Source organism: Grammomys surdaster, unplaced genomic scaffold, assembly GCF_004785775.1.
Source record: "Grammomys surdaster isolate TR1022 unplaced genomic scaffold, NIH_TR_1.0 130, whole genome shotgun sequence".
In the NCBI taxonomy this organism is placed as follows: Eukaryota; Metazoa; Chordata; class Mammalia; order Rodentia; family Muridae; genus Grammomys; species Grammomys surdaster.
In genome coordinates this window covers 1,640,738-1,653,200 of record NW_021604588.1, presented here as the reverse complement: position 1 = coordinate 1,653,200, position 12,463 = coordinate 1,640,738, and the positions used below count along the sequence as shown (strand labels likewise).

The 12,463-nt window shown below is 41.9% G+C and overlaps 1 protein-coding gene across 2 annotated transcripts in view; it reads left to right on the top strand.

Moving 5' to 3' along the window:
• Positions 1 to 5,465, top strand: part of Tor1aip1 (torsin 1A interacting protein 1) — a 29,647-nt gene extending 24,182 nt beyond the window's left edge. For both annotated transcript variants that reach the window (XM_028759619.1, XM_028759610.1), the window contains one exon: positions 3,532 to 5,465. In XM_028759619.1, coding sequence (XP_028615452.1) covers positions 3,532 to 4,316 — 785 coding nt within the window. In that variant the 3' untranslated portion in view covers positions 4,317 to 5,465. The remainder of the gene's footprint in view (positions 1 to 3,531) is intronic.
• Positions 5,466 to 12,463: the final 6,998 nt, after the last annotated feature.

Below are 12,463 nucleotides of genomic sequence, written 5' to 3'. Positions count from 1 at the left end.
GAGGAGAGGACACGGTACTGGCAGGAAAGTGGCAAGTCCTTAAGTACAGTCTGAAGTGGGAAACCAGGAACTGCTAGTGAGTTTTTTGTGTTCTTGCATTAAAATTCATTGTCATTTTCTAGAATTGTTTTAGTTGGTAGTTCCTTTTTGCTGTTTTTTTTTGGGGGGGAGCATTGTTTTGTGTGTGTGTGTGTGTGTGTGTATGTGCATGCGTGCGTGTGTGTTGTGTTGTTTTTGAGGCAAGCTTTTATATAGCCTATGTTGGCCTTGAATTCACTATGTAGCTGATGCTGGCCTTGAACTCTTGATGCTATTGGTTCTACTTTCCAAGTGCTGAGGTTACAGGCATGTGCCACCACATCTTGCTTAAATTCTTAGAATTTGAATGAAATGTCGTGCATTAGTCATTAGAAAATACTGATTCACTAAGGTATCAGATTCTCACTAGGCATGATGGGACTCTGAAGTAGGAGAATCATGCCTGACTACAGAGTGAGACTTCATCTTTTAAGCAGTATATACAGCCAGGGGTATCCCAAGGGTAATCCCAGCACTCAAGAAGGAAAGACAGGAGAATCACCCATGAGTTTGAGTCATCCTGGTCTACATTGTTTCAGACTAGTCAAGGTTACATAGTGAGACCTCCTCTCAAGAAAACAAAGTGAATGGTATGCACATTTTCTGAATGTTGACACAATGTACAGTACCTCAAAAGTAACCTTTTGAGGTTACATTTGTTAATATCATTATCAAACTCAAGGTCTTTGAAGAGTTAAATATTACCAGTAGTGGTGATGCATGCCTGTGATCCCAGTCCTTGAGAGGACAATTGGGTAGTGAGGAACAATGGGAGGATTGACATGAGTTCAGTGCCCTGACTCACAAAATAATATATTAATATTAACTAATTTAAAAAATAAGGGGCCAGTGAGATGGCTTAGCTGGTAAAGACTTTTGTACACAGGTCTGAATCTGAGTAGAGGAAAGAACTGACTGTCTAAATTTTACTACAAATTGTCCTCTGACCATCATATGTGGGCATGAACCCATGTACCTACATGTACACACACACACACACACTTTTAAAAGTTAAGTATTAGCCGGGCAGTGGTGGTGCACACCTTTAATCCCAGCACTTGGGAGGCAGAGACAGGTGGATTTCTGAGTTCGAGGCCAGCCTGGTCTACAGAGTGAGTTCCAGGACAGCCAGGGCTATACAGAGAAACCCTGTCTTGAAAAACAAAACAAAACAAAACAAAAAAAAAAAAAGTTTAAAAGTTAAGTATTGGTAACTATCAGTTTTATAATGTCAGGAACTAATTTTCACTTGAAAGTTTGTATGTTACACTGGCAACAAATATTGCCTGAAAGTACCAGGTAGACTTTGCTCATTTGTCAAGGAAAAAGCTGCAAAATGTAGGAGTGTGACTAATCATAGATTATTAATGATTTTTCAAGTAAAAATGATACATTTTCAAAAGTGCTGATTCAAGTTGCAGCTGAGTTATAAAGTCCCTTTCCTTTGGACAACTGTTGTCTGTGCTACACAGCAGATAGCATTGAGAAAATAGGAACTCAGAGGGTTAAAGGTCTTGAGGTTTGGTGGGTTTGGTTTTGTTGTTGTTGTTGTTGTTAGTTTTTGGTTTTGCTTTGTTTTGTTGGTGCTAGATACTGTGCTAGGGCCTCACACATACTAGACATTGACACCAAGTTTCACGGTGTCTCAGCCCAGGACTGAGGGGGGACAGAATTAATGTAGCTACTTCATGAAGGATAGTCTTATATCTTTTTTTTTTTTTAAAGATTCTTTTTGTTATGTCTATGAGTACACTGTAGCTGTCTTCCCACACACCAGAAGAAGGCATCAGATCCCATTACAGATGGTTGTGGACAACCATGTGATCTCTGGGAATTGAACTCGGGACCTCTGGAAGAGTAGTCAGTGCTCTTAACTGCTGATCCATCTCTCCAGTCTGGAAGAATAGTCTTAATGAAATGGGTTCTTTGTCATCCCCTTTAAATTTTACTACTCTGTGTGTGTGTGTGTGTGTGTGTGTGTGTGTGTGTGTAAGTCAAAGGTCAACTTTCAGGAGTCAGTTTTCTTCTAACTGGGTACTGGAGATCAGACTCAGGTCATCATATTTAGTAACACTTTGGCCCACTGAGCCATCTCACCAGCACTTCTCCTAATTTTTGTTTTTGTTGTGTTTGTTTGGTTGGTTGGTTGGTTGATGTTGGTTTTGGTTTGAAACAGTGCCTCTCTGCATAGCTCTGGCTGGCCTGGAACTCACAGAAACTTAACTTGCCTCCCGAGTGCTGGGACTGAAAGCATACACCACAGCACCTGGCATCCACCACTCATTTTTAACCTTGTACGGTAGCAGAGAAAACTACAATGACTGTGCTAAGACAGCTAAGTCAGTCTCCAGTGATCTCTGCCTCAGCATCTGAAGATTTTCCATGTTAGCTGATTCACCAGAACACTTATCACCAGGGCCAAAACCAAAAATGTCTTACTGTCAATTTTAGGGACTACACCTACCAAGTAGTGTTTAAGATAGCTTCCAGCCATAAACTTGAGATCTGCTGCTCCAAAAGGTCCCTAGTACATCTATTTACTAAAATAATAAATAAAATGTTCAGAAGTGGTATTTATTGGTAAGTGAAGTGATCTATGAAAATGCTGTGGAAATAGAAAATCATTATGAAAGTGAAATGATATCATAATTATCTCCAGTAGTATGGATAGGTCCAGCGCCAGAGTTCTACACTGTCAGCCTGCAGCCCACAAAGGAAGTTATCAGTATAGTGAATTCACGTGGACAAGTAGCTGCTATCGCATATGAGAAGCATAGCAAATCCTTTTTTTATGTACTTCAGAAGTATTCTACCCTGGATAGATAGCCGTGTTAACTGCTGAGCTTCTGAGTTAAGCAGTGCTTTGTAAAATAACCGTTATTAACTATTAGAAAATGCTCCTGAGTCTTGTATTATAAACAATTTTACTTCTGAAGTTATGTTTACACCATTTCATACTTAAATGATTTGTCTTTAGAAATCATTATCTTTCCTACATTTATATAGAGATCCATAACTTAGGCATATGAGCTTTTATTGAAGAGGATATTTTTATTTCTTGAGGGAAAAAAGAACATTACCAGCTCCCCTTTTTAAAAGTTCTCCCTCGTAGTCAGACTTAGTCAGACACACCTTTAATGCCAACACTCAAGGGGCAGGGGCAGGGAGTTTAAGGCTAACCTGGTCTACATACATAGGCAAAGTCATGCATGGGACTACAGATATAGCTCAGTAGTTAAGAACGTGTACTTCTCATGCAGAGGACCCAATTTTAATTCCAGCACCTCTCAGGGGCTCAGTCACTTGAGACTGTAACTCTAGGAAGGTCTATTACACTCAGCCTCTGTAGGGTGAGCACCTGCATCCACACACACAAAAAGGAAAGAAATCACTCACCTTTCAATCTAACAAAATGTGACTCATATGTCCTTTTTTTTTTTTTTTTCTGAGCAGAAGCAGCTGTACAACCCCTAAATAAATCTTCTGTCAAGATAAAATGGTGGCTGCTGGGACTTGTTGCCATCCTTGCCATGGGGATATTTTGGTTCCTTCATACCCCTGCAGTAGAAACCACTGCCGTTCAAGAGTTCCAGAACCAGATGAAAGAACTCCAGTCTAAGTACCAGAGTCAAAATGAGAAGCTGTGGAAGAGAGGCACAACATTCCTAGAAAAGCATCTGAATAGCTCCCTCCCTCGGCCCCAGCCTGCCATCCTGTTGCTCACTGCAGCTCAAGATGCTGCAGAAGTGCTCAGGTGTCTGAGTGAACAAATTGCCGACGCCTACTCCTCCTTCCGTAGTGTCCGTGCCATCCGGATTGATGGGGCAGGTAAAGCTGCTCAAGACAGTGACCTTGTCAAGCATGAAGTTGATCAGGAGCTGACTGATGGGTTCAAAAATGGCCAGAATGCAGCTGTGGTACACCGCTTCGAATCCCTGCCTGCTGGCTCTACCTTGATCTTCTATAAATACTGTGACCACGAAAACGCAGCCTTCAAAGATGTAGCCCTCGTCCTGACTGTGCTGTTGGAGGAGAAGACACTGGAAGCCAGTCTAGGCCTAAAGGAAATTGAAGAGAAAGTGAGGGATTTCCTTAAAGTCAAGTTCACCAGCTCTAGCACGGCCAGCTCCTACAACCACATGGACCCAGACAAGCTGAATGGGCTCTGGAGCCGCATCTCCCACCTCGTGCTGCCCGTGCAGCCTGAGAGCGCCCTGCAAGCAGGCAGCTGCTTATGAGGGAGACAAGTGGAAATCCCGTCTCGAGTTTGAACAGTCTTCAGACTTTGTAACCAGAGACAGATTTTGGAGCAGTTTTTGAAAACTGGTTTCTTTTTAAAGGAAGTAAAGTTCATACATACAGGTGGAATAACTAAATCATTTGTGCAGCCTAATTATCTGTGATTTCAGAGAATCCTTTCTCTATTTCCACTAAGAACCATGTTAAAGGTGTTTAGCATAGTGTACAGTATATGCAGTTCCCAAGTGTCTGCCTTGATAGTGCACAGTATATGCAGTTCCCAAGTGTCTGCTTTGATTGTGGCCGAATCATTCTTGCTGGGATGTGACCAGTGAGAAGGACTAGGTTCCTCTCTCAGAGAATCAGCTTTATACTTAAATTCGTTTGTTTGTGTTTGTGACCTTATTCATGGCTGACAGCTCCCTAGTTGGAGCTGTGAATTTCCTCATTAGTTTTTCTCTCATAGCATTTAGATGTGTGATCCTTAGCTTCTACCTATAAAAACAAAACTGGGTGTGCAGTTTAGCCAGTTCCTCCCCCCACTGGTTTTTAGAGAGGGGAGAAGGGGTTTGGAGGTAGAAAGTGAAGAGAAATTGTTTAATAGAGAAGGAAAAGGAAGGGAAAAAAAGATAGCTGCAAGCTGGGCATGGTAAGCCACGCCTGTGATCCCAGTGCTGTCTCGGTAGTCAAGTCAGGAGGAGCAGAAGTTCAAGGCCAGCCTCATCTGTAGAGTGAGTTTTCTGTCACCCTGGACTACATGAGACACTATCTTAAAAAAAAAAAAAAAAAAAGATTAAAAAGTGTTCAAAATCAAATGTTACTTTAAAAAGGAAGAACATAAAAGTGACATAGAACAGCCACTGAGAGGTGGTCACACAGGCACGCCTAGGCTGCGGGCCTCGGACTGTTACAATTTGCTTTTTACGCTTCTGTTCTTGGTGTGAGGCTAAAGCTCAGTTGTAGAGCATTTGCCCAGCCTGTGCAATACCCTGGGTTCTGTGACCAGCATACCACATGCCTGTAATCTCAGCACTCATCACATTGAGGTTGTAGTATCTTGAATTCAAAGCCAGCCTGGAATATTTTTATATGTGTATAAACACACACACACACACACACACACACACACACACACACATATATATATATAATCAAGACCCTAATTCAACCCCACTCCCCAGTAAAAAAGAATTCCATGGTCCTCTCAAGATTTTTTAAGCTTGTATATTATGCAGTGTATTTCCTTACTTAACTCTTAACAATTTGAAAGGTAGGCAAGCCGGGCAGTGGTGGCGCTCGCCTTTAATCCCAGCACTTGGGAGGCAGAGGCAGGCGGATTTCTGAGTTCGAGGCCAGCCTGGTCTACAGAGTGAGTTCCAGGACAGCCAGGACTACACAGAGAGACCCTGTCTCGAAAAACCAAAAAAAAAAAAAAAAAGAAAGGTAGGCAATTTCAAAGCAGTCTCTTTGATAATACCTGACAGTTTTTGTCTTAAAGAGATTAGTTTCCAGTACATCCTCAACTTGATGGTTTGGAATTTTTTTATTGTCATTTTTTAATTTTTTTACTTTTTTGCCAATACTAGGAATTGAACCTGAGATCTGACACCTACTTGTCACGGGCTCTGCTGATGAACATCCCCCAGCAGTAAAAACACATTTCAAAGTCCGCTAACTCCTGTCTTATGTCGCCAGGATTTGGGACGTTGAAGAGGAAGCCATTGTTAGCTATATAGTGAGTTTCAAGGCAGCTTGCCTAGGCTGCAGACTGAAGTACTGTCTCAACCCCCCCCCACACACACACACAGACAGCTTCAAAAATTGGTTAACACATTTCTGCTGAGCTATTGAAGAGAACTTCATTTTCTCTGTATACATGAGTACTTGAAGTCCTTGAATGGCAGTCCATAACAAATACAAAAATATACTATGCACATAATCAATTTTTTTGAGTACCTCAAGCCAAAAAGAGTGAACCTTAACACACATGAAGAATGTTGAGCCTAGGTCTCTTCTGCTATAGTATTTTCGGGTTCTGCGTTCATAACTAGGCTCTCTCATCTGGGCTGCTGCTTTTGTTTTCTACTCTTACGACTCTAGATGCGTCTTGAGTTCTTATCTGAAGGAGAATATTTAGAGTCCTAGTCTACCCTTCTTTCCCCACTGGAAGTCTCATGGTGGGTGGTAGAAAGTAGTCTAACTTCTTTCCAGGGTTCTACCAATATTTGTACCTTTATTATCTGTTTCGGTCAAGTCAGACTGATAAGATTTATTTTGTAAAGAATTATAAAAAAGTTTTTGAAAGTTTATTTTTTACATACATATCATAAGGAAATGGAAATGTTTTATTGAATATTCCACTGGCTTAAATAAATTTTAAGTGATATATTGCTTTTATCCTTCAAGAAAAATAATTGTAGCGGTTAATGTGTAAATAACTTTAAAAGCTATTTTAGTAATTTAAATAAATCTACCTTTTGGGTTTGTATTCTGTGTGTTATAAACTTAATGATTTACAAGCCTGTTTTTTAATTAATCCAACTTTTTCTTTGAAAAAAATTTTAATGACTTTGGCTAAAAGAAGCTCAGGCCAGAAAAGTACATTGCTTAGAAATGGAGTAAACATGATTTTTTAAAAAAAAACATATATTTTTAATTATCATTCAAGTAGAGTTGCATTAGTATTTTGATTTCTCATGAGTCCCTGAAGCAGAGTTCATGTTTAATTGCCTCTGAAAGAGCCATTTTAGATTTCCTTTTCCTAGTCACTCCCTCTCATTTTTAGTGCCACATATTCTGTGTGTGTGTGTGTGTGTGTGTGTATGTGTATAATTGTGCTTTATATGAAATAAATATTTTGGCACACTCACATCCATAAACCAGTTTTCACTGTCACTTAGGATGTGTACTCAAGAATGTCTTCACCTGACCCTCTTTGGCAGCGGCACTCAGGAGCTAGGACTGCAACTTCCCTTGGCAGCACAGCAGGGCTGGCCTTGGTGGGGTGTGTGTGTGTGTACATGAATGTGGGAGAGCTGACCCCTACCCCTCCTTCACTGGCATGGGCTCAGGCAGAATGGCCCCTCTCTCCTGCCCCTTGCTGGCTACAGGACTCCAGGGAGAGTGGGCCTACACCTTGTCTGGGTAGCACTTCAGAGCTGCAGAGCCAGCCCTAGGAATGTAAGCAAGGGAAAGCTGACCCTGTCCCTCAACAGCTGTGGCACTTGGGTGAGCTGGCCCCACCCCTTACCCTTACAGGAGGCAGTTCTGGAGAGCTGGTCCAGCTCAATGCCAGCTGCTGCAGGCAGAAGATCTGTCCCTGCCCCATGCTTGGGGAAAGCAGGAAAGCTGATCCTGGTGGTGTGGGCACAGGAGACCTGACAGGCTGTCCAACTCGGTTATTACCTAGATTCAGATCCAGGGTTTGAGTTGGCCCATCCCAACATCTACCCCATCTATGATCTGCTGGAGCACATGAAGAGGCTGGTCCTGCAGATCCAAAGCTGTAGGATCTCCATGACACAGGGAAGCAACAGGGTATCCCAGTGAGGATTCAGTATTGAAAGTGTAGCAAAAGCCAGAGGGCTCAAACCAGACGACTCATTGCAATGAACATTTGCAAGTAAAGCTGTTTTGGCAAAAGAGTATACTGTGGGACACACTGCAGCTTCACAGTAGATTTTTTTTTTTTTATGTTTTTGTTTTCTTTTAGAGGTGAGGTAAGGGAAGAGGGCAGATATGGAGGATTGAGGGGATGTGGGGCTAGGGTGCAAGGTGTGAGATTCACAAAGAAAAGGTTTGGTTTTTTAAAAGGTTTTTTTTTTTTTACATTTTATTTTATGTGCATACATAGGCCTCAGTACTCATGAAGTAGTAGATCAGAGTATAAGTTGGAGTTTTTTGAAACTAAATTTTCTTCCCTTTCGATTGCCTCCTTTTTTACATTTTTCTAATTCTCAAACAAAACTGAAAGTCAACTGACTTTCATTCAATAAGAACTCATGGAGATGAAAGTTTGTATTTCATATCATTGATCAGTGCCTAAGCTAAAAATGGAAACCCTAGTCCCGTGTGATCTCACCAAGTGTCCTTTATGTTTGCTGCGTATTCCAGGAGTTCTCATAAAGGTAATGGAAACAACGTCTGCTTCATTGTCCTTGCTAAGGTCACAGAGTAATAACATCGCATGAATGAGTCCTTTACTGGCCTACCACAAGAACCCTGTGGTAAACGATGCTCTTGCTAGCTAGGGAAAATATAGTCTCACCTGAGCAAACACAGGGAAAACTTGGATTCCACTGTGGACAGGACGTTTGGCCTCTTACTTCCTGCATGTTCTTAGACTCTTGGACTACTTCCTCTTTCCCTGGCTTCATTTCTGCAACCTCATTGCTTGGCGACGTTTACTTTGTTTCTAAGGTCTTAGAACTATAAATTTTAAGTGAGATCTTCCCTTATTACTCTAATACTGTTGGAAGTACTGTGTGTGTGTGTGTGTATGTGTGTGTGTGTGTGTGAGAGAGAGAGAGAGAGAGAGAGAGACCTTTATGATTACCTGCATATGTATATATGTATGTATAACTTAAAGACTTAAGAGACCTTTATAATCCTGAAAGAAGCCGGTGGTGGCAAGTGGAAAGTTCTTAGGTGAAGTGGATGGTTTGGAGGCTGGGAAACATCCATCATAAGTGTCATGAGACGACCAGAAATGCTCCTGATGAAAAGCGGCTTCCAGGGCCGGGCGGTGGTGGCGCACGCCTTTAATCCCAGCACTTGGGAGGCAGAAGCAGGCGGATTTCTGAGTTCGAGAGTTCGAGGCTAGCCTGGTCTATAGAGTGAGTTCCAGGACAGCCAGGGCTACTCAGAGAAACCCTGCCTCGAAAAACCAAAAAAAAAAAAAAAAAAGAAGAAGAAGAAAGAAAAGCGGCTTCCAGAAGGCTTCTGGCGGAATCCTGGCCAGAGCCTGATACTGTCCCCACTCAAAAATGAATCACTAAGGACTCATATGACTGGTAGAAGTAAAGAAGGTAAGACCAGTGTTCCGCTTTTCCTGACTGAATCTTTCAAGGTGATTAAAATGGTTGGCTCTTAGTGTTCTCATTTATCCTGCAGTACACTCGTGAGTATGGACTCCCACCGCCATTTGCAGAAAGCAGGAAGTGTTAATAGATTAATGGTAGTAGTCATATTTATTGTGCCCCCAGTGGTGCACATTTGTAGTTCCAGCCACCAAAAGGCTGAGGGAAGATTGCTTGAGCCCAAGAGTTCAGGACTGGGGTGGGCAATATAGTGAGACCTTGTCTATTAAAAATTAAAAATTTTAGGGGCTGGAGAGTTGGCTCAGTGGTTAAAAGCACATGCTGTTCTTGCAAAGGTCCTGGGTTCAATCCCAGCACTGACATGGATGGATGCTCACCACTTTTTTAGGCACCAAGCATGTATGTGGTACACAGACATAATGCAGGCAAAACGCTTATACAAAGTAAAAGAAATCTTTAAAAAAATAAAAGTATTTTTTTTAAATTAAAATTCAATTTGTTGACTAAAGAGAGGAAGCTTTACCATAATGAGCTTGACCTAAGTAGAGTGTATCTTTCTTGTTTTGAGGTTTCTTTTCCTGTTCTTTTAAAACTATTTCAGACAATTAAAATGAAGGAAACTCTTCAAATATTATCCTGACACTAGACTCAGAAAAGGACACAATAAAATAAATAAATAAAAGAGTACACACCGGTATCTCTCATAAATAGGCGAGAACCACCACTAAATCAAATCCGCGGCACATAAAAAGATGATACACCAAGATCAACTAGGAGTTGTTCCAGGGATGCAGGGACAGTTCAATATATGAAAACGAAGAGTGCCATACCTACCATCCACACGACGACATAATTATGTCAGATACAGAAAAAAATCATTTCATAAAATTCTGCTAGTATGTTTATTCATACCTGTAATCCCAACACTCAAAATGCTGTTGTAGGGGGATTGTTGTGACTTCCAGGACAGATTGGGCTACAAAGTAAGACCCTGTCTCAAAAACCAAAAGTAAATAAACTTAACATTCCTTCATAATGAAAAATGCTCCAAAAGTTAGGTATAGAAGAATACATCAGGATAAAGGCTGTAGGTGACAACGCCAGTACAATAGAGGAGAACTCAGCTCATCCCCTTAAAATTAAGAACAAGACATGCATACTTTTTGTTTTGCTTTGTTTTTCGAGACAGGATTTCTCTGCATAGCCCTGGCTGTCCTGGAACTCACTCTGTAGACCAGGCTGGCCTCGAACTCAGAGATCCGCCTGCCTCTGCCTCCAAAGTGCTGGGATTAAAGGCGTGCACCACCACTGCCCAGCAAGACATGCATACTTTCATTATCTAGTTAAATATAATGCTGAAATCTTATCCAGGACAATATAGTGAGATCAATGACGGGTGATCAAATAGGGAGGAGGAGGTGAGACTATCTTGTTCAAACACATCATGGCTTTGTCTGAGGAAAAACTCAACATTCCACCAAAAATGACAGAACTCAATTCAGTGAGTTTGTGAAATACAAAAAAATACAAATAATTTTTGTAATATATCAGTAACACAACTCTTAAGGATTTACAAAAGAAATTCCATTTATTATTATATTTTCAAAACAGAAAGAGACAGACAGACACACAGATACACAGACACGCACACACACAGAGAAAGGCAGAGGCAGAGACAGAGACAGAGCCATGAACAAACCAATACTAATAACAAATTCAACCAAGGGATGAATGAATGACCTCTTCAGTGATCCGGGTTGTGGATACGCTCCCCTAGAAGAACACCTGCATAGCACACACAGCTCCTGCATTCAATTCTCCTTTAGACCCAGTTGTAGGTTGTGCTTTGTTCATTGGTTTTTGTTTTGCTTTTTTTTGTTGTTTTGTTTTGGTTTTGGTTTTGGTTTTGGTTTTGGTTTTGGTTTTTTCGAGACAGGGTTTCTCTGTGTAGCCCTGGCTGTTCTGGAACTCGCTCTGTAGACCAGGCTGGCCTCGAACTCAGAAATCCGCCTGTCTCTGCCTCCCAAGTGCTGGGATTAAAGGCGTGTGCCACCAACGCCCGGCGCATTCAATTCTCGGTAGAGCAACAAACAAAACAACTAACTAAAGGCACCTCATATTCATGGACTGAAAGAATGCTGATAAAAAGTCTACGCTACTCAAAGTAGTCTACAGAGCCAGTGCAGTTCCTACCAAGACACTCAAGACCTCCTTCACAGAAATAGAAAACTCAGATGTAAGTGTGTGGAGGTTTGGAGGGTGGAATGGCTAAACGCCTAACTGGGGTGATACAAAGACCCAGCCTGTCAGCCCCACTGCAATGGGCTGTTAAGACTTCACTCTCCCATCCTGCTTCCTTTTCCATCTCCCGAGAGGTATGGTAGGAGGAGATGCCTAATAAACACATTAAATTAATGTGCACATTAACTCGGAGTTAGTGGGATGGCTTGATTTGAAGTTCTTATCGTGCAAGCATGAAGACCTGAGTTCAAATCCCCAGCACCCATGTAAAAGCCCAGCCCAGTTTGAGGTGCACCTGTAAATCTCAGTGCTGGAGAGATGAAGACAGGAGGCTCCCTGAGACTTCTGGGCCAGCTAGTCTAGCCAATTGGTAAGATTCAGGTTCAGTGAGAAACACTGTCTCAAAAACTAAAGTGGAGAGTGACTGAAGAAGACACCCGGAGTTGACCTCTGCCCTCTACACACATATATACACACACATGACTCTCATGCCAAAAACAGAACATCAAAAACCAAAACACAAAAACCACATTATTTTGTTTCATGGTTGTGGGTGCTGCAACCACTGGAGTCCAGTGGATGGTGGTGAGGGGGGGCTTCCATACCACTCTAATAGTGCGACTGCCCATGTACCCTGGCATACCGTGTGACACAAAATAGAGGATTCTAGCAAACTTGTGGAACCTTAGAATGGGCCCGGAACAGGGTGGTGGCTGTTTCCCTGTCTTTACCGAAGTCTCCTCCGGTGCTGGCAGCCTGGCATCTCCCCATAGTGCCAATGGGATAGTTGGCTACTCCAGAGCTCCTGTCGACTCCCCATTGGCCCAAAAGCTGAATTAAAAAACAAAAAAACAAAAAACAAAAGC